Source organism: Notothenia rossii (genome assembly GCF_949606895.1).
Source record: "Notothenia rossii genome assembly, chromosome: 9".
Lineage (NCBI taxonomy): Eukaryota > Metazoa > Chordata > Actinopteri > Perciformes > Nototheniidae > Notothenia > Notothenia rossii.
Genome location: NC_136907.1, coordinates 55,224,173 through 55,244,143, shown reverse-complemented (window position 1 = coordinate 55,244,143; position 19,971 = coordinate 55,224,173). Strand labels below are relative to the sequence as shown.

The window sequence follows — 19,971 nt, the reverse complement described above, 5'->3', positions numbered from 1 at the left end:
GACTTTGAGGATGGTGATGTGACTGTTGAGCTCAGCTTTGTAGAGTCCAAAGCCCAAGCACACGGGCTCAGTGAACGTGGTGGAGAACGTGTGGAGGTGGGTCAGGTGGTTGGATGATTTCACCTCGGAGAAGGTGATGGTGCCCGCTCCGTAGTCCACGGTGACGGAAACACGGTTGCCCGTCATTTGGTACGTAAGGCGGGTCTTCCTGCGATTGTGCCAAGCAGCCAACTTCCTGTCGTGCTGCTGCGTCAAACTCCATGACACCTAGACGTTTAACAACCACCTTTTAAATCCAGGAATATGTCCTTTTGGTTAAAACTACAGCTGAAACAATGGATTGTTTTCAGAAAATCAAGTACCAACAATGTTTAGGGTTTGATTCAACAGAAAGTCAGCTTGAATTTAAGATGGATGATTGTGATGATGTGTGTTAATTGTATGATGTGCTGTATGTTGTCTTATGTGCCGGAGCTAAAGACACATTTCCATTTTATTCAAATGTAATACTAAAGTAATCTGAATCTGAATCTATTAGTAAAGACTAAAGATCTTCTCTGTTTTCTGTGAACGTACCTTTATGTGTAAGACTGTTTGTCAGAGAACACAAGCAATTTGAATTGTACACTGGGAGATTTCTATTGGAATTTCTGTATTATAAATGGTGAATGGACTGCATTTATATAGCGATTTCCACTCTTTGCAACCCCTTAAAGAACTTTACATAAGTCAAGGATACATTAACACAATGGTTGTGGGGGCTGGGAATGGAAGCACTGACCTACCAAATGGTAGACAACTACCCTACCATCAGCCAGAGCCATTTCTGATCATATTTTATAGACCAAAGCTTCAACACTGAAAATATGATGTGACATATATCAAATATGAATGGCTAAATGCTCTAAATTGAACAAACACCCTTAGCATATGTACCTTATTGTTCCCAAAGGCGTTACCGTCTTTGCCTTTCCGCCGAATACTTCTATAGCTGACGCCAATGTCCCAGAATCCCTCAGCTTCCAGCTCCCAGTAGTGAGTCCCAGAGACGATGGTCTGGGCGGTGAGGACCTGCGGCCAGTGGTCGAAACGTTCGAGGTGAGCAGGGTGGGGTTGGCGGTTTCGTACCCGCGTCACGGAGCGAAGGTCATCAGAGATGCTCAACAGAGGATGGGCTGTGTAAGTGTCCAGAGTCAAACGACTGGTCACTGTATGAGAGAAGAATAACATACGAAGCAAAGCAAGGAGAGAGTTAGAGGCAGCCGTCATGCTCGGCTACCCTAAAGGCTGTACGTTTTTTTAATAAATAAATATGAGGACAAATCTTCAAATCTAGCTCTTGGTAAAAAAGTAATAAAAACAATTTTCCAAAGATATTCAAGAGGCCCTTTTAAACTTGTTGGGGTTTTCCCTTTCCTGTAGTGTCATATACGTTGTTTAGCTTGAAAATGGTCTGCAAAAGGCTACAATTCCAAGTCCCCTTTCTTTTCCACACATTCCACCCCATCCTGAAACACCTCCATTGGACTCCTTTTTTTACTTCTGTAACTTAATGACATCACTATGGTACACTTGTGCTTCTATCGGCCACAGCTCCAACACATTGTAGGTGATGGTCCACACTACTGCATTTTAAAACCAGCACCGCAATGTCTTTTCCCAAAAAGGACCTGTTAACTTAATATAATCCAGAGAACTTGTTGTAAGAATTTTAATATAGAAACTAGCTTATTTTTACTGTATCACCGTATTATTTTAGATTTAAATAAATTAGGTATGTCACCCATCTGCACTCACAGAGCTCCCTCTTGAGTTCACTGAGGCAGCGGAGGGTGCCGGTGATGAAATCTCGATACTTGCTCTCTATGTCCTCCAAGATGTGTTTCCTGTCCAGACTGACGGCATCAGGGACATAAACTGGGCTGTCCAGGTCTGCTAGTAACCTAGGATATAAGACAACAACACATGCTGCAGGAGAGGGACTATCTTGTTGATGAGCAACAAAATATATATATTTTTAAAGATAAAAGGCATGTATAGTGTAATCGTTACATCTAGTGATTCTAACAGACAAAGACTGCATCACCACAAATAATGACACGGTTTTGTTCTGGACTTACTTTGTGTCGTCCGATTGAAAGGCCTAGGAAAGAGTCAAGGACAGCCGAGAAAAACATGACAGAAAATAGTTCATTTACAAAAGAAATTGCAAACATCCCTTACAGTCCAGCCCAGCAGGATAAGAAAGCAAACAAACAAACACAAAGAGGAAGCTTCACACAAACATATAACTAAACACATCTGTGAGAATGTATATGTGCCATTTTTTCCCAAGATGTATAAGCTCATGCAACATAAATCATGATGTTTGAACGGCTCTGCTGCATAGCTCAGATTCTTGATAAGCTAAAACGTTTTGATGACAGCATCTTCTGTGTGTTTTTGTCTCTTTTTTTTAAAGATAAATTGGCTTTGTGCTAAAATAAATAACAGCTTAAAGGCCCTGAACATCTTTTTGCTTTAATTAGGCAGGACGACTTCCAAAAATCTAGGGGGTGGGGGGTGGGGGGTGGGGGGGGGGGGTGACTTAGGGAAAGTTTTAAACATAGGCTAAAGTCTACCAGGGGTCCGAGTCTTGAAGATAAAATGTCTCCATAACTGTCAAATTTAGAACCATTTTGGTTATTTCTTGTATTAGTTTAGTGCAGTTTTGTCTGTTCTCTTCCCACTGATTTGGGCCTAAACATTGTGTCATTAAATAAAGCTGTAATCAGGATTTAGCAACATGTGGAGAGCGGCTGTGGTTCAATCCCCTGAGCCTAATATCTGCGTCTGTATAAATGTGTTTAAATGCTGACATGTGTTGTTGTAAATCCCTTTAAATAGTTGCACAAGAAAAGGCGCTACGCTTCTAAATGCTGTCCATTTACCATTAACATATTTGAAACCATGGCACATTCAGTCAGTTATTCAGCAATGTTAATACTTTATCAAAAGTGTCCTCCATTCAGTTTTCACCATCTGAGTTAAGATATGCTAGGTAAACATAGGATACACCAACAAGTTGTGTCTATTTAGACAAAACCAGCTCAAACTTAATTGCCATAAATGTGAAAACTTTGGTTACCACAATCTTGTCCTGTTCCCTACAGATTCTCCATCCTTGAGCATACATGTGTTTTGAGAGATAAGAACCAAAGACATGTTTTGAAAGAGCCCTCGAGCCATGCCACTTGCATTGCTAACGGTTAGCTAAAGGACAACTGATTGAGCTTGGTTGAGCACATCAGAAGCTAAATTGTTTTAGGTTTTTCTGCATGACTGAAAACACTGTATCATCATTATCCACAGTGGCTACCCTACTTATAATATAATACATCAGAATACATGCATTTGTATGTCAACAGATCAAGTGTGTACATCAGTGTGTCAGTCCTCACCCAGATGAGCAGGAAGGGGTCGGTCTCTGACAGCAGCGAGGCCAAGTAGTACTGGATGCTCAGCGCCTGGCTCATGCCGTCTCTCACCTTGGAGCAGTCTTCATGCACTCGCTCTATAACCTGCTGCCTCTCCCTCTTGGTAATCTCCCTCAGAGCGCCTACCAGCTGGGTCACCTGGATCTGCAGGTCTGAGCCCAGCCGCTCCACCTGGGAGATGTCATCCATCAGGGAGTCCTGAAATCAGTCGGGAGAGATTGGTGCAAGATCAGCGATTAAATATAATCAAAAATATCTAATGCATTTGAAAAAATTCCAACTCACTGCCATGGTTGAATCAATACACTCATGCTCTTTGAGGATTCGCTCTCCATCTTTAATCTTCTCCTCTGCTTTGTCTAGCAGAGTTTGGAGAATGACCTGGGGAATCACACTTATATGAGCCAATGCATGAACTGTGCACTGAACATTTTTACAAAACAAACACATTTTCTTCCAGCTGACCTTCAGATCCTCCTCCACCTGTCTCAGCGCCTTCACTTTGTGCTGAGCGTGACTTCCGTCCAGCAGACAGTCTCCACATACGTACTCCCTGTCATCGGCGCAGTAGTATCTCAGTATCTCTTCGTGGGTCTGGCACTTTCGCTGGGAGAGGTCCCCCAGCGGATCCACCAGCAGGTGGGTGCTGAACGCCGGCCTCTCCAGATGGGGTTGGAGGTGTAGGGCACACAGCGACACTTCACACCTCAGGCAGGTCTTGACGGCCAATGGTGGCTTTCCTTCCACCGCTTCCTCTGGAGGGCAGCAGTCACACAGCACCTCCCCTTGCTCCTCCTGACACTGGGGGCAGTTGAAGCGACCTTTGACCTCGCCCTGCCCGCTCCAGGCCTCGCGGATGCAGGTGGGGCAGAAGCTGTGACCGCAGGGCAGAGGGTGGGATTTGCTGAAGCAGTCTCGGCACACGGAGCAGGTCAGCTCTTCCTCCATGGACGCCATGGTGGGCGGATCACTGTGTATGTGTCACACAAGGCTACTCACTATACAGTTTGTAAGACAGAAACCAGATACACACTGATTTGGATTCCTGTGAGTAATTGTACGTGCTCGGAAAATGTAACCAAGTTGTGGATTTATTCACACAAATTGAAAGACATTATTTACAAATGTACCTGCTGCTGTTATACGTAAGAATGTGAATTATAATGCGCAGTTCTTGTTGAGCTGGTGGGAAGTTTACTCCAACTGTGCACGCTGAACAGTAATCCTGTCTCCTGGGCTTTTGCCTACTGCGCTCTATGAATAGAATACTAAACCACCATTACTGGGGAAATGTTCTGAGGTTGGACAAAAATAACACTTCATATCCTAATGGGTTTAAGTGAGCGTTAATGGCGTTTAAAATGTAGACTTGCTGGTTATCACATTAAGGATAAAGGGGTTGCAACAATGAACATGAGCGTTAACTCCACTAAGCACAGTTACAGGGGATCAGGAGATCCTCCTTGAGAGATTGTTGGCCGGATTTACTCTCAGCACGTGCTCGGCTTTTACATCTTTAACTACGAACACACATATGCTTGTCTGAACTGAATTTAATGTGATTTTTTATAAACTAAATGGTGTTTCTTACCTGGTGGTGCCCTGGTGTTTGCCGACTGTGGCCATCGGTGAGGGTGAGGGTGAGTGTCGCGTGTGGTCAGTGTTGTTGACCGAGGAGGCTAATCCCAAAAGATCCACCCACCCTCGGTGTCTGCTTTAGTGGTTTGCACCAGACTCAGAGAGGTCACATGACCCTGGAGGTGCTCAAGGGAAAATTATTAGGTAACTTTGAAGTTAACTTTACATCATCTTTTGGAACTGAAACGGTGACTACTTAACACGTCATATGACACTGTGAGTGGAAAAAACATCTCCCTGTCTGTGTTACATCACAGTTCAGCAACCTCTCTGATAATAAAGTGTGACTTTTAATTTGTCTTTATATTCAGTGTGCAATATCAACCTTAACGGGACTCTATTATGTTCATTTTCAGCTTCATATTTGTATTTTGTGCCTCTACTGTGACATGAACTTTTGGATTTTAGCCTTTGCAGACCATTTATATTTATATTCCATACACATCTGTATTTCTTTCTTAATAGGTAACGTGCATAGCCACTTTAACAAAAATCCTCCCACTTCCACCGATCCTGTTGATCAGAAAAATACTGTCAATATCACTGTCAATGGCTTAAACTTCACTTTTTTGCCATCAGTTAAGTCAGTGTTTCTCAAAGTGGGGGGCATGACAGGGGGGGGGCAGAGACCAGGAGGAAAAATTGTTATGACAAACAAAAAAAAAGACGTCGGCATGACCGGCGGAAGTAACACTTAGACACCTTAGAAACCTATGAGCGCGCTGTAGGACACAGGTGTGTAATGTACATTTTGAGGATGGAAGGTCAATAGGCGGCATCAGGGGTGCTGCAGGTCCCCCTCGGATAGCCATAGCACCCCCTAAGCACCCCCAATAAATGTGTCTTTTTTATTAGTATGTATGAAATTCATAATTTGAAAAATGTATGATTCGAAAATAATATGCTACAGTACAGTACAAGTACGTCTGGGTCTCTGTGTTTAATTCAAGCTTGGTTATGTGTGTGTGGAATGAGCCATTTTGTGTGCGTGCGTGAGAGAGAGAGAGAGAGAGAGAGAGAGAGAGAGCACCAGTACCGGACAGGCAGGAGATTGTTGTTGTTAGCATCTGGTGCTAGCTAGCTACGCTAACGGATATAAGGAGCTTTTTCAACAACAAGGTGGACGGAGAACTCTCGCCTGTCAGAATGAGAGGCTCAGATAACTCTCTCACTGTTTAGATTACCCACAGCACCCCCAAAAGAAAATGGCTGGCGCCGCCACTGAGCCTGCAACCCCGTTTTGAAGAAATGTGCAGTGCAAAACAGGCTCATTGCAGCCACTAAGGCTATGATAAGACACGCTTTTTTGCCAAATATCAGCATTTTCTATCTTTTCATTTTTTTGCACAGATTGCAAAGTGGTAAAGTATTATAACTTATTGTTCTAGCAAAGGGATTGCACAATTGTATTTATTTTTTTGAGCACACAGACAAAGTGATTTTTTTATTTTTTTGAAAGGAATACTCACGGTGATATTGATGTATTTTTAATAAATGTTAACTTGGCCCATTACGTGACTATTTGTGTTGGGGGGGCCCAACTTTTTTTTTCTCCAAAGGGGGGCCTGACAGAAAATGTTTGAGAACCACTGAGTTAAGTTAACCATGACTGCACCTGCACACACAAGAACACTAGTTTCACTTCCCTGAAAATGTAACTGTAACATGACCAAGTAATTCAACTTTCAATTTTAAAATAAGCTTGTTTCCCATACATGATATATAAGCATATAAGTATGTAACATATTGGTGAGTGTTAAAGGTGCTGGTAGACCTTGTTTAATATATGACACTCTGCTTCTGTCTTTCTATGTCCGGTATGATCAGTATCTAAGCCGATGTTATAGCTTTCAGATATAGCTGTGTTACTGACATTACTGGGTCAGTTAACTGACTTTGCTGACTCTTCTCTACACAAGCAACGAAAATAATCTGGTGTAACATATTGCCTTAATGCACTGAGCTTTATTTGTGTGTACATGGTTACAATACGTGTTGGTGTTGTATGTGTGTGAATCCATAACTACTAGGGCAAAAATAAGTTGCATGCACCCTTTGGTGCCTTCATGTTCCAAAAAAGCACAGCAAACATGCCCTCTTGATTCCCCCTTTGGTAGATAAAACCTTATAACATGCCCTTTACTCTTCTAGGAGAACACTTGATGTTTGAAGTGTGTGAATCATCTGTTTCTCATAGCACATGCTTAACTGCTTGAATATCTGATTTACTTCACAAACCAGAGATGCCAATTTTTAAACCAGGGCCCATTTCACAAAGTAGGAAAAATAAGTAAACTGGAAAACTCATACCATTCGGATAATGCTGCAAAGGTTTCGAAATAATGTGTATGTACTCCTGGGGTTTATGTTATTATTAAAAATGATCAGGTAGATCATAGCACATTTAAATATGAGCAACTCAAGTTTATTGTAAAACATGTTGTCTTTGAGAGACACCTAGTGGCTTTACTGATGTAAGACCACAGCAAGGTAGTTAAGGTAACACATTGTATTGTAAATATAATAGTAATCAAAATAAATGTGCTATTCTATTTTAAATGTCATCATCAGGGAGGTTGTTAGGTATAATGATATAATGACTTTGGTCTGTTTTGCATTTAATGAGATGTAACCGTCTGAAGCACTAGTGTGTTTTACCTGATCCTGACAGAAGTCTTACTTTGTTCCTTATGTAAGACTATATATTGTCATGCAAGCGGAAAGACTAGAATATAATGTTTGCATCTTGATTCATCAGAGATTACATGTGTCAAGGTCATTCTTGAGGCACTGAATAGATGATTTATCAAGCTAAACTCAGCCCCATAAGGTCAAATGTATTTGAATGAAGTAAATCAGCCCTGCACAGTCAGTCCCACTCCATCCTAATCCAATCTAATCCAATCTCAGAACAAGTCAGACTACATTTTAAATCTACACTAAATCTAAAACAATCTTGCTGATCCAGAAAGACTTAACAAACCGACATATCTATAGCCACATGCTACGACTAGGACTATAAACAACATTCAGACTTATTATTGGCTTTAATAAAACCTATATATTTCCAGTGGACAGGTATTGTCTCCAAATGACTTTGGCTGTAAACAAAGTATGCTTTCAAAGTTCCAAAATAGCTCACTAAAGACTGTAATGAGAACTCAATGTAAATATGGGGATAACACGTAGTGCCAGGAATCCAACATTTAAAAACTCACTGAGACGAAATGTGATTTTTTTATTAAAATATGAAAAATATGAAATATGATTTGTTATGATAACCTGGGGGGGCGGGGGTACAATCATGCACACCTGTACCAATCTCCCAGTCAGCCTGATTGAGCCCAGCTGTGTGGCCGGGCCTGTGTGACATGCACACTGAGAGCCAATGTGGAGGTAACCGTGGTCACTGTTTCCCAGAGGACCGTCTGGCGGCGAGGGCCATTAATTATAAGAGACAGGCAGACAGACAGCTAGCCTGCTAAGCAGACAGACAGACAGCCAGACAGTACCGCAGAGAGCGCAGACAGGCCTGACAGCAGCAGGCCCCGACAAATACAAAGAAAAGAGGAAGAGCAGCACGCACGGCCAACAAAATAATCCTCCCCGTGCAGCGAGTAGCCCGCAGCACCGCCCCTGCTTCTCCTCCCGACACAGGACTATCAGTAAATACATTCAGGCATAATAACCCTTTGTTAAAAGAGAAAGAAACGCGATTTGCGACGGAGATAAATAATTGAAAAAAAATGCGGCTGTCCGACTGCGCATCCCTGAGTGTGAATAGGGAATTGCTGCGCCAGTGTCCCGGCTGAGAGACGAGAGCCGATCTTACCCAACCTAAGCTCCTGAGCTTTTCCCCCCGTGTCATTACACAATATCGCTGCCAAAAATCATCGTTTCAAACATGGTAAGTTGTTTTTGTGTTATATTTAAAGCGGTTGTGTCGGCGACGAGCGGCCTGTGGGGGAAATGCACATCCGGGACTGTATTTTTTCGAGAAGTCATAATATTTTATGAATCATAACTTGTTATGATGTGGGAGCGCGCCTGGCGTGCAACAGGTCGCCGTACAGTAGCGGGGACGCGCATCTCTCCACCGTATTTTGCGCTTGTTCCAAACATTGGTGTAAAAAACACGTCCGACCGTCGTAATGGCAAGATGGCACGAAAAATACGAATGCGTTGTTGGCACAATAGAGTTCTGGTTTAAAAAAAGCAACGATATTCTATCTTTTGACTGTTTCATAACAACTATTGGAGTTCTCACTTCTTTCTCTTTGACACATTAGTATCGATTACACAATGACGAGCATGTTTATAGGTTAATAGGCTAATTATTTTCGTTTTAATCATTTTATACTGCACGGAAATCACTGCTCGATTTACATATAAAAAGTGTCCATATGTCCACTACGGATTAAAACACAATTCCGGAGGTCAAATTTATCATATTACAAATAAATCGCTTTTACAGTAAACTGTCCAACAATGGAACTTGAAGACCTTTTCAAAAAAGAATAATTTTGATACATTATTAGTCGATTTGACTGTAATCGGCTGAGGACCTATAACATTTAGACTATATGTCAAACCTTGGATGCATTTTATTATTCTGCCCAAGTCTTAGAGAGACAGGGGGTGTTGGTGTTGGTGGTGGTGGGGGGGTGTCACAGGGCCCGGGTGAAAAATGATTTTCCTCCTCACTCTGTGCCTGTGTCTTTCTTTCACTACCTCTCTCCACGTGGTAAGCGGTGGGGATGAGGGTGAAAAGGGAGCATTGTGCCTCCAGTCAGTGGCCTTATGTGTTGGAGAGGCTCTAAGAGGGTGATGTTCACTCAGCTGTGCTCCCTCTACGCCATTGTTGCAAATTCCACCTCATTTCAGCCACTCTGTTTACTGAGCTCACACAGTAGCCTGTTCTAGAGGCGACTGGAGCACAGACACCTCACATATCACACAGCCTGAATAGACAAGGATATGGGCATGTGAGGCCTCTGACTTAATACATTTGATGTAATATAACAAAAAGTAAAACGCAGAATTATTTTAACCAAGCTGTCTTAATCCTAACCGTTTCCTTCTGTTACACACTGGTAAACACACTGTGTCGTCCAGATGTTAGAGGATCATATCAATAATCAGAAGCGCAGGAAAGGGCCTTTATGTGACGAACTTGAGCGTCAATGTGTGAGGGTTTACTAAAGCAAGGCAGTGGACTCTTGGCTCCTCAAAAGAAGGGGTGTTCACTCGCCATTTGAATGCAAAGTAGTGGATGAACAAGTGGGCTGTGTGTGTGTGAGGGCGCGCGTGTGTGTGTGTGTGTGTGTGTGTGTGTGTGTGTGTAGGAGGGCCAACGGTGAGTTTTGAGAAAAGGAAGACTTGTTGAGAGAAACTGTCACACATGCGTCTTTGGCACTTTAGTTCTGTTTTTCTTTCTCTGCATCATAATGCCATCAACATGGACAAGCTTTATTGAGACTAATCAATCCGGAGGGTCCATTGTCAAATTTTTTGAGATGATACTTTAGGTTTTCTTCTATTGTTTCCCTCTTAGTAATTTAGATACCTACTTTTTTCAGTGCACAGGGAGAAAGAATAAAAGTTGTGTGTTGGCCAATGCGCCCCTGCGTCGGTCCCATCCTGCAGAAGCATGTCCCGTCGGAAACAGAAACGACCTCAGCAGCTTATGAACCAGACCCTCGGTGCCTGTCGGATACTTGAGCATGGTGAGAATTAGACTATATATCAATAGATTACTCATTATTCAGTGGGATTGGTTTCACCTCAAATAATTAACTTTACCTCAACATGCAGAGATTGTTCCAGTTGATTTGTCATTGGAATAGTGTATCTAATGCATACATTAAACTAACAAATTAACTTTTTGTAAAACTTGTTACCTATAGGATGTCTTGCCTAACCTCTTATAGGAAATACCGGTTTTAGAATTGAAATGTAATCGGTCACAAGAATATTGTTGATTAGGAGGTAGTTATTTTATCTCCATTTCTAAATGTTTGTTACCAGAAATATTAAACATTTACATCCATTCAATTTACATTTTGTCATACATGAACGCTAAGAAGAAAGAGAAGCCTTGTTGGAAGAATTGGCCTACAGACAGTCTTTAATTCATTCTCTGGTTGCTGCCATTAGCTGCTTTCTTTTCCCTACTAAATACAAATGTCTTCACTCCTCATCACTGCCACTGGTTCAAAGACGCAGACCACCCAGAATAGGGGGATATACAGTAAATCCCCAGAGAAACACTTATTTAAAAACAATGTATAGTGCATTTGAAAATGTGTTTACGAGAGGCAAGATACTGTGGTTGAAGCAAAAAGATGAGAAGGTCAAGTAAAAGGAAACTTTGTGAGGCACTATAAGGTGCTCAAACTGCAATAGCATTAGACCCTATTGTCCCCTTTCAGCTTTGTTGCTGGGCACTGAAGCATGAACATACCCCTGTGTGTGTGTGTGTGTGTGTGTGTGTGTGTGTGTGTGTGTGTGTGTGTGTGTGTGTGTGTGTGTGTGTGTGTGTGTGTGTGTGTGTGTGTGTGTGTGTGTGTGTGTGTGTGTGTGTGTGTGTGTGTGTGTGTGTGTGTGTGTGTGTGTGTGTGTGTGTGTGTGTGTGTGTGTGTGTGTGTGTGTTGCATTGGCAGGTATTTTGTGTGTACGTGCTTTAACATTAGTCTCTTGTGCTTTTTTTTCCGGCTAAGTTAGCTTGTAGATGGTCTGTGAGTTGTCATGTCTGTTTTTGGGGCTGTTTGTTTTCTTTTGAGCCACCTCTCTTCCTCTGCCTGGCCCTAAACCAAATCAGGAATGCGACCTCAGAGTGTTAGAGGTCAAGTCTGCCAGCCAATCAGGCTACCAGTACAGTGTCCAGTACCCACGCAGGACCTAACCCTTAGCACCACTCTGGACTACTGGGTGCAGGGCTCTTTCAAGGAGATGAAAGAAAGACAGCTTGAATGGAGGAGGGAAGAAAGCGAGAGGCGCAGGGATGGGAGAGTGTATGGATGTGGCTTCTTTTTATTTGGGAGGGGGTAAGGTAAAGTCCATTGTCTTGTGTTGCCCTGGAAACTGTGTGTGTGTGTGTGTGTGTGTGTGTGTGTGTGTGTGTGTGTGTGTGTGTGTGTGTGTGTGTGTGTGTGTGTGTGTGTGTGTGTGTGTGTGTGTGTGTGTGTGTGTGTGTGTGTGTGTGTGTGTGTGTGTGTGTGTGTGTGTGTGTGTGTGTGTGTGTGTGTGTGTGTGTGTGTGTGTGTGTGTGTGGTAGTGGATCATAAACTAGTGTAAATTAATCCCAGAGGATAAAAAGCCAATACATCCATTTCCAACACATTAGTCACCTAATAAGATAATGTACTTTTCACTACTGGTATTTTATGTTGTGTCCTATATCATGGAAAAGATTGTAGACCATAATGTAAACTTTTATTATTTTGTTTTCATTGACGGTGGTATGATTACATTTAGTGTTTCTTCTTTCAATTTTCTTAGATGACAACTTGGCAATGAAGTCAAACTCCTTTCCATTTATCCTGGATTCTCCCTTGTGCTCTCCATCGACCTCTCTTCAAAGCTCCCAGCTGCCCCTCGCTGTCCGTTCATTTTTCAAGGGCTCTCAGACCCCCTCTTTACCTACTGAGGGTCCACTGATATCCTGCTCACCCAGCCAGCCCTCCCACCAGGCCCTCAAAGACCCAGGACCCCCCCTCTCTCCTGACTTCCCGTTCTCCTCTCTCTCGTCCCAAACTCAATATCCACCCTTTCAACAGCCTGGTTGCAACCCTACATCTTCTGCAAGTGCCCTCAGCCCCCCTTCCCGAAGCGCACACATGGCCTCTCCCAAGTTGGGGCTGTCAGCCACCACTACTACTTCTTCTTCCTCCTCATCATCCTCTGCCTCCCTATGTCCACCGCCACACCCTGGAAGCCCTAGCCGTGTGCCTGAGGGACCCCCAAGTCCTGTTACTCCAATACCTAGCCCAGGAGTGACATCAGCCTCAGCTGCACCCTCTAGGGCCCAACTGAGCATCGCCCTTATACTGGAGGAGCTCCGGGTCCTTCAGCAAAGGCAGATCCATCAAATGCAGATAACAGAGGAGATCTGTAGACAGGTGCTACGCCTCGGTGGAGCCTCCTATACCATAGACACACCCTCCCAGCAACTCCTCCCCCCCCTGCCTCAGCTCTGCCTGGAAGGCAGCAAAAGGGCAGCCAGCCCAAATACCCAGCCAACCACACCTCAGCCGTCCACCTCTGTTGCTCCTCTCCTGGCATGTTTCTCCTCCCTGCTCCCTTCTCAGGCAGCCAGCAAACCCACAAAGCCAAGCAGTTCCCTGTCTCAAATCCTGCAGCCCCACAAATCCCAGATGGAAGGGATGGGAGGGACTGGAGGGGCTCATGGTTATCTGAGGGGGATTTCCCGATCCTCGGCACCCCCCACCTCTTCCTCTTCCGCCATGTCCATGGCTTCTTCCAGCTATCCGCTAGCCTTGTCATTAGCTCTCCCCACCCGCTATCTTCATGAGAAATCTCCAAATACCACTTCAGTGACTGGGCACAGTGGGCTGTCCTTCCTAAACTCATCCCTCCCCACATCAGTATCTATGGTCCAAAACTCCCAAAATGCCCTGCAATCTTTCTCTGCAGGGATAGAACCTTCCTCTTCAGGCTCCGCCTCCACAGGCCGACTGCAACATGCCTGCCGCTTTTGTGGAAAAGCATTCAGTAGTGACTCTTCCCTACAGATACATCTACGCTCGCACACAGGGGAACGACCCTACCAGTGCCCAGTGTGCCTCAGCCGCTTCACCACAAGGGGCAATCTCAAGGTGCACTTCCTACGCCATCGTGAGCAAAACCCAGAGCTCTCACTTTCACTCCTGCCACCATCCTTGTTTGGAGTAGCATTAGGACCCACTGGGGGGGCTGAAATGGGACAGAGCATGAGCAGTAGTAGCAGTACTAGTGGCATGAATATGATGCAGATGAGGCCAAAAGGCTGGCCTGAGGATGAAACATGTGGAGATAATGTGGAGGGCAGTGGTACCAGCACAGGCTTTTCTCTGGGAGCCTCTGGAGGATCTACTCCTTCTTCCCTACCCTTGCCCCCTAGTGTAGACCTGGCTTTGATTTCCCACTCTCTTCTGCAGCTTAATAGGGCTGCGGCTGTAGCAGCTGCAGCTTCTATCGGCGCATCCCACTCCTCTTCTTCAACTTCATCCTCTTCTCTGGCTACCTCCCTCCTCTCCAACCCTTCCATGTCATCGTCTTCCAGCCTCACAGGCTTATTCAAGGGTGCCAAGCAGCAGCACTTTGATGAAAACACTCCCCCTCATGCCCCAATGCTTACTCCTGCTGCATACTCCCAGCTAGCCCACCTGCCTAAGCTCCTTTTCCCATCTGTCTCCACATCTTCCTCTACCCCTACAGCACACTCATCCCTCTACAACCATGCAGCCTTGGGCCTGATGCGCAACCAGCTCCCCTCTGCCCCAGGCTCCAACCAACTTGCTTCATCTAGCCATTCTCAGCTTTCTTTTCCTTTCTCTTCATTTCCTAAAGTCCAAGGTCAAACCACCAACACTCAATCCTCCCTGCCGTCAGCCACTCCTACATCTGAAACTTCAAAGCTGCAGAGGCTGGTGGAAAAGCTAGAGAAGGCCCCCCATTCCTCATCTGAATGGCTGTCTTCCTCTACTTCCTCCTCCATTCTTGAGATGTTATCCGGAAGTGCCACTACCTCTTCAAGTTCAGCCAACAGTCGTTTCAAAAATGCAAACACTTCGACCACATACGTCATGGCGTCCCCACCATCTTCGACTCGTGCTTCCACTTCTGTTGCAAACTTCACCCATGAGATGGTTGCTGCCCTAGGCATGAGTGCCAATGGAACGAGTGCCATGGCAGGGGGCTTGCTACCATCACTAAGCATCACAGGTCCAGCTGGTAACCTGACAAGCAATCAGTGCGGGGTGTGTCTACGGGTCCTGAGCTGTCCAAGAGCACTGCGTCTGCATCAGGCGACACACCTCGGAGAACGCCCTTTTCCATGTAAGATATGTGGCAGATCCTTCTCTACCAAAGGCAGCCTGCGGTCACATCTAGCCACTCATCATGCCCGACCTCCAAATGCACGTGTCCAGAACTCTTGCCCACTGTGCCAGCGTAAGTTTACTAACGCTCTAGTGCTCCAGCACCACATCCGTATGCACCTTGGTGGACAGTTGCCAACAGATGGCACGGAGGATCCTGCACATGAGATGCCAACTGAATCTATGGCAAAACCTGAGTCTCAATCCCAATCGACTGACCCAAATACTGTCTCTACTAAAACACCTCCTTTAGCAGGCCACTCTAGGAGCCCAGCCCCAAGCTCACAATTTCAATCTCCAGCAGTTGGCCCGGTTCCTGTGTCCGGCAGTACGAAATCAGTTGAGTTTGGGAAGTCTGGGACCTCCAGTCCTGACCTTATTCCCCCCTCTGACCTTAGCCCTGACCCCTTTATGAATCCCACCACACAAATTCCACCCCCAGGCAGTGTGGAACCCCCTGTCCTTTGTGTCAGTGCCCCCTTGCCAGTCTCTCAACAGACAGAACAAGCTTCCCAAGTTAGCAAAGATAACCAGGTTGAGCAAGCTACTAACAATGTCCAACATCCTAAATCCAGCCCCTCACCAATTTCCTCCACTGTTACCAAAACACCAGTTTCATTGAACGCTATGGAAGTAGACTGTGGAGAAGATGAAGCGGCCACCTCCTTCGAAGCCCTTTGTGGCTCCAGATCAAATCTGGAGGACTTTAAAAGCACACCTGCCCTTGCTGACCCCTCTGCTTACACCTGTCCCAGTACCTCCTCTGACCCCAACCTGAGTCAAGATATAACAAATGTTATCGCAACACCAACCTTAGTATCAGAGTCTGTCTCCCCAAGGCCTCAATCACCAGAACCCATGGAAGAAAACAATGACGAGTCTTCTCCACCAGCATCACCAAAGCAAGACAAAGCAACTATGCCTGACGAGAACCCCAACATGACGTCCACTGTGGAGACTGCTGACACTATTGGTGCTGATGGAAAAGGTGCATCTCAGAGAGATAGCACGTTTGTGAGGGAAACACGTCAGAGCTTTCATTTTGGTTCATACGGGAGGGAAGAGCAGACGGAAGATGTTAAGATTAGTGGATTGGCTCCAATTGAAGCAATGGATGGTTCTGTCCCCATTAACCTTGCCCCAACCCTCCCATCCCCGATGTCTCGTCCTGAAAAGAAGACTTATAGCTGTGCTGAGTGTGGAAAAGAGTATGCCAGTCGCAGTGGACTGAAGGTGAAATACCAAAATGTTGATATTAAAACAACAAGTTGGCAGAGATGTTTTAGTACAGTGCTTTTTCAAGAGATTGACACAATATTTGACAAATTAATTACAGAACTTAAGTACTAAACTACTTGGTTTAAATAATGACTTTATGTTCGCAGGGGCACATGAAGCATCATGGTGTTGCATCCAAAACAACACGTCCACCAGTCCGGAGTAGTCGTTCTTCAGCTGACCAACTTTCTTCTTCTACATCGATGAATTCCTTGAACATTCCAGCCACCAGGAGCTCAGCGGGCTTCTGGAACCAGTACCAAGCTTTCCTCAACACCAGTAACGAGCCAACTGATGATCCAACAGCTGGCAGCCAAGGAGAAAATCAGTCGGGACGGTCTTCAAAATCACCCATTCATTCTCAGATGGATTTGAAATCCAATGAGGAAGCTGAGGAAGAGTCTAGTGAAGAGCCATAACTCAGCGTAATGGCTGAATAACGTTTGGCTGTTTCCAAACAATGGTTACCTTTTTGGTGAAACTGTATGAACATTTGCATAGTAATGCTTCCATAACACATTTCAAGTACCTGTCAGGTTCATAGTCAGAGTAATATGTTTGTATGTGAAAGTTGTGATTTGACCAGCTTGGTCTTGTGTAAAAAAAAAAGGAAAAAAAAAGAAGACAGCTTATGTATCAATAAAGATAAAAATATTAAGTAGTAACAAAGTTCAGATTTTGCTGGATTTGATAAAAAGTGACAATTTCATTTTCCAGTTGAAGTTGATAATAGTGTGTTGCACATTCTAACGTAAAAAAAAGAAGAAAAAAAGAGCATCACTGTTGTATCAATGTTTAATATCAGACCTGGGTCAAAAAATATTAGGGTGCTCTTTGTTTTAACTTCCCAGGCACTTATAGATAGGGTTAAACAAATAGCCTACACTAAAATAATAGTTTCAAAATAATTTTGGGTCAGTGTGTAAACATTTCGGTACTTGTCTTATTGTGCCATGTACCAAATCGGATCCAACTGGCACCAAAGGAGGCTCAAGCTAACCAAAATGTGATTTCTTGCAAGTGCTTATCGACCTAGGTCTGTTTTTATATTATGCATTATCATAGCATTCTTTCCCTCAAGCACAGAAGGAACTCATTTAAATGAGGAAATTAAGAAAGCAACATTTTTTGCAAGAGCACAAAAGGCCAACACACTGAATGTGTTTCTGTCGCTAATATTACGTCTTTTGTCCCCCATCTTGTGGTTCATATAAGCTCCTCACTTATGTCATTGTGATTTACAAGAAGCACAGCAGTAGTGTTTGTGAACCCAGTATGGACATGGTCTTGTGTGTGACCTTTGACCTTTAGTTTGTGAATATTTTGATTGTTGTTTGGTCCAAAAAGTGATATCTGTAACAATTTTTCAGCTACTAAAACTTTAAGTTACTATATATCAAAAGGCTATGTCTGTTTGTTGTAAGCTGTTTCAGTATCTCCATATAAAAAAATATTTGGAAAAAAATATCCAGCTGTAATTGGTGTACTGACTTAATTTCCACGTAATTATGCTTGCCTTGGGTCAGGTGTCTACTCATGACGGCCATCATCCCTAAGTCACACGTCACTGATCTGTTTTCTCTGCAGAGACAATCAAAGCTCCTTCTCTTGTATCACATCAACCAAAGGGAGAGCAGGAGGCCAGCTGTCTTTCCTTAGCTGTGGCCAACACAGCAGCTGAGCTACAGTATGTGCACACATAAAGTGGGTAAAAGGACGATTGCATCTAATGTCTTCAACATTTTAATCCAAAATGTGTCTTTGAATGCACGTGCACACACATAGGCAACATGCCCACATCAGCCTATGCCATGTCCAACCCTTAGCTGCCATTAAAACGAACAAATGAGTGCTACCACATGCATGCCAATGGACACCGCCTGGATCTGTTATCTGGTACCAAACCAACAACATGTCTTTACAAAGATACATTTCTAGTATTTGTTTTCCTCTTAAATAAAGCAGAAATTATCATGAGGTCATTGTCATTCATAGATATATATATATAATAAGAGGATACATTATATGTCATATAAGTATTTAAATGTATGTGCAATGTGTGCAATAGAGGGCGCAATTCCCCTTTCAAAACACAATTGGTTGCTGTTTGGGACTTTTTGAGAAGAACTCATTAGAATCAGTGAGAGAAAGTATTCATCTGTAGAGTATAAAACACATTCCGATAAAAGCAGCTTTTAATAAACTAAATGTACATTTCCCAAGCTTAAAACCTGAACAGTTTAAGACAATAAAGACAACATCTTAATAATATAGTATGGCTGTAAAGTGCAAGGGCGCAAAAAGGTTTGAAGATGGTACACAAACAAATTGATTAAGTGTATGTTTCTTTGTTCCGTTTAATGAGGGAAAATATAGTGATATATTGGTAAATCACCCCAAAAATAACACAATTCACTTTTCAGAGGCATGTTACTGTTTTGTCTATGGCTTGCAAGAAAATAGCTTCATGCATTTCTATGGAGCATTTTAGGCATTTAATCACAGCCTGAAGGTAAAATCAAACTATGCCAAGTCTAATGTGAAGGTCACTAAGTTGATTCCAGCCCTCTATGTTGGAGGGGCGGGCGGTTTTAGGAGGGGGAGGTGAGGTTTACAACCCTCTGCTTTCCAGCTAAAGTCTCCGGGGAGTATCGAACTACCACGTCTGCAGCGGTGAGAGAGGGGAAGAGGAGAGGGGATCAAAATAAGCTGACGAGAGGGTGGAGAAGACAGGACAGCGAGGAGTAAAGACTGCCTCACGAAAACAAAGTCGGCTGCAACATCTGGAGCAAAGCGCAAGCTCAATTTGGACATAAAATACGCACAGGCTGCAGCTCCCGAGCCCCTCCTTCAGACTTCCTGCTCCCGAGAACGTCTGATAATTTGGTTAAGTTTCCCCAAAAAGCAAGAAAAATGCACAGACTGGACAAATACCTCTCGTGGTTTAGGTAACTTAAGTGATACGTTGTGAAGACACACATCTTCTGGAAACGCGTTTTGAGCTTTGCGCAAAGTCTATCGTGGTCACGCCGATTTCGTTTATGGGACACGTTTTTCACAATGTTTTGACAAATAGCAAAGTGAATATTGCGCAAACTGTTACAGGAAGATCTGTGCGTTTTTGATTAGTTTTTTTTGGAGAGACGAGTGATGGCGCCAGAGCTCAAATCGCTTATCCGACTGCTGCTGCTTGCGGTGGCGTGGGAGCTGAGCGCACAGGGAGCGACGGAGCGACAAGTCAATCCACAGGTGAGGAGTACAGGCAACGGTGGACAAAACGTCCTTAATATAGAGGAGTAAAGCTATACAGAATTATAGTTAGATAAATGAATCCAAAATCCAATTAAGTTAGATACATGAATCCAGAATGAAGGACTGAAGCCAGACAAAGAAATCCAGAGTTTGGGAATAACGTCAGCTCAATAGTCCAAAATCAAGGTAGGCCTATAGATTTAGATAAATAAATACTGAGTTTAGGG

At 43.9% G+C, this 19,971-nt stretch overlaps 3 protein-coding genes across 6 annotated transcripts in view; 2 read left to right on the top strand and 1 right to left on the bottom strand.

Moving 5' to 3' along the window:
- Positions 1–1,067: 1,067 nt before the first annotated feature.
- Positions 1,068–8,289, bottom strand: trim110 (tripartite motif containing 110). Of its 2 annotated transcripts, XM_079650455.1 has the most exons (6): positions 5,068–8,289; positions 3,942–4,446; positions 3,762–3,857; positions 3,441–3,674; positions 1,798–1,943; positions 1,068–1,208 (listed from the first exon to the last, which is right to left on the bottom strand). In XM_079650455.1, the coding sequence occupies exons 1-5, from the start codon at positions 5,100–5,102 to the stop codon at positions 1,905–1,907; spliced, it is 909 nt and encodes a 302-aa protein (XP_079506581.1). In that variant the 5' UTR covers positions 5,103–8,289; the 3' UTR covers positions 1,068–1,208; positions 1,798–1,904. The 2 variants fall into 2 exon arrangements, with proteins under 2 accessions (XP_079506581.1, XP_079506580.1); XM_079650454.1 differs by lacking the exon at positions 1,068–1,208 and having other exon boundaries at positions 1,819–1,943; positions 2,121–3,674.
- A 136-nt stretch (positions 8,290–8,425) lies between these two features.
- Positions 8,426–17,202, top strand: sall2 (spalt-like transcription factor 2). 3 transcript variants are annotated; one of them, XM_079650442.1, is made up of 4 exons: positions 8,426–8,510; positions 10,694–10,840; positions 12,615–16,447; positions 16,600–17,202. In XM_079650442.1, exons 2-4 carry the CDS (start codon positions 10,765–10,767, stop codon positions 16,909–16,911), a joined length of 4,221 nt encoding a protein of 1,406 aa, XP_079506568.1. In that variant the 5' UTR covers positions 8,426–8,510; positions 10,694–10,764; the 3' UTR covers positions 16,912–17,202. The 3 variants fall into 3 exon arrangements, with proteins under 3 accessions (XP_079506568.1, XP_079506567.1, XP_079506569.1); XM_079650441.1 differs by lacking the exon at positions 8,426–8,510 and adding an exon at positions 8,517–9,021; XM_079650443.1 differs by lacking the exons at positions 8,426–8,510; positions 10,694–10,840 and adding an exon at positions 8,517–9,021.
- A 1,917-nt stretch (positions 17,203–19,119) lies between these two features.
- The window catches only part of mmp14b (matrix metallopeptidase 14b (membrane-inserted)), a 12,697-nt gene continuing 11,845 nt past the window's right edge, over positions 19,120–19,971 (top strand). Inside the window, exon 1 of the mRNA XM_079650445.1 lies at positions 19,120–19,741. Coding sequence (XP_079506571.1) covers positions 19,643–19,741 — 99 coding nt within the window. The 5' untranslated portion in view covers positions 19,120–19,642. The remainder of the gene's footprint in view (positions 19,742–19,971) is intronic.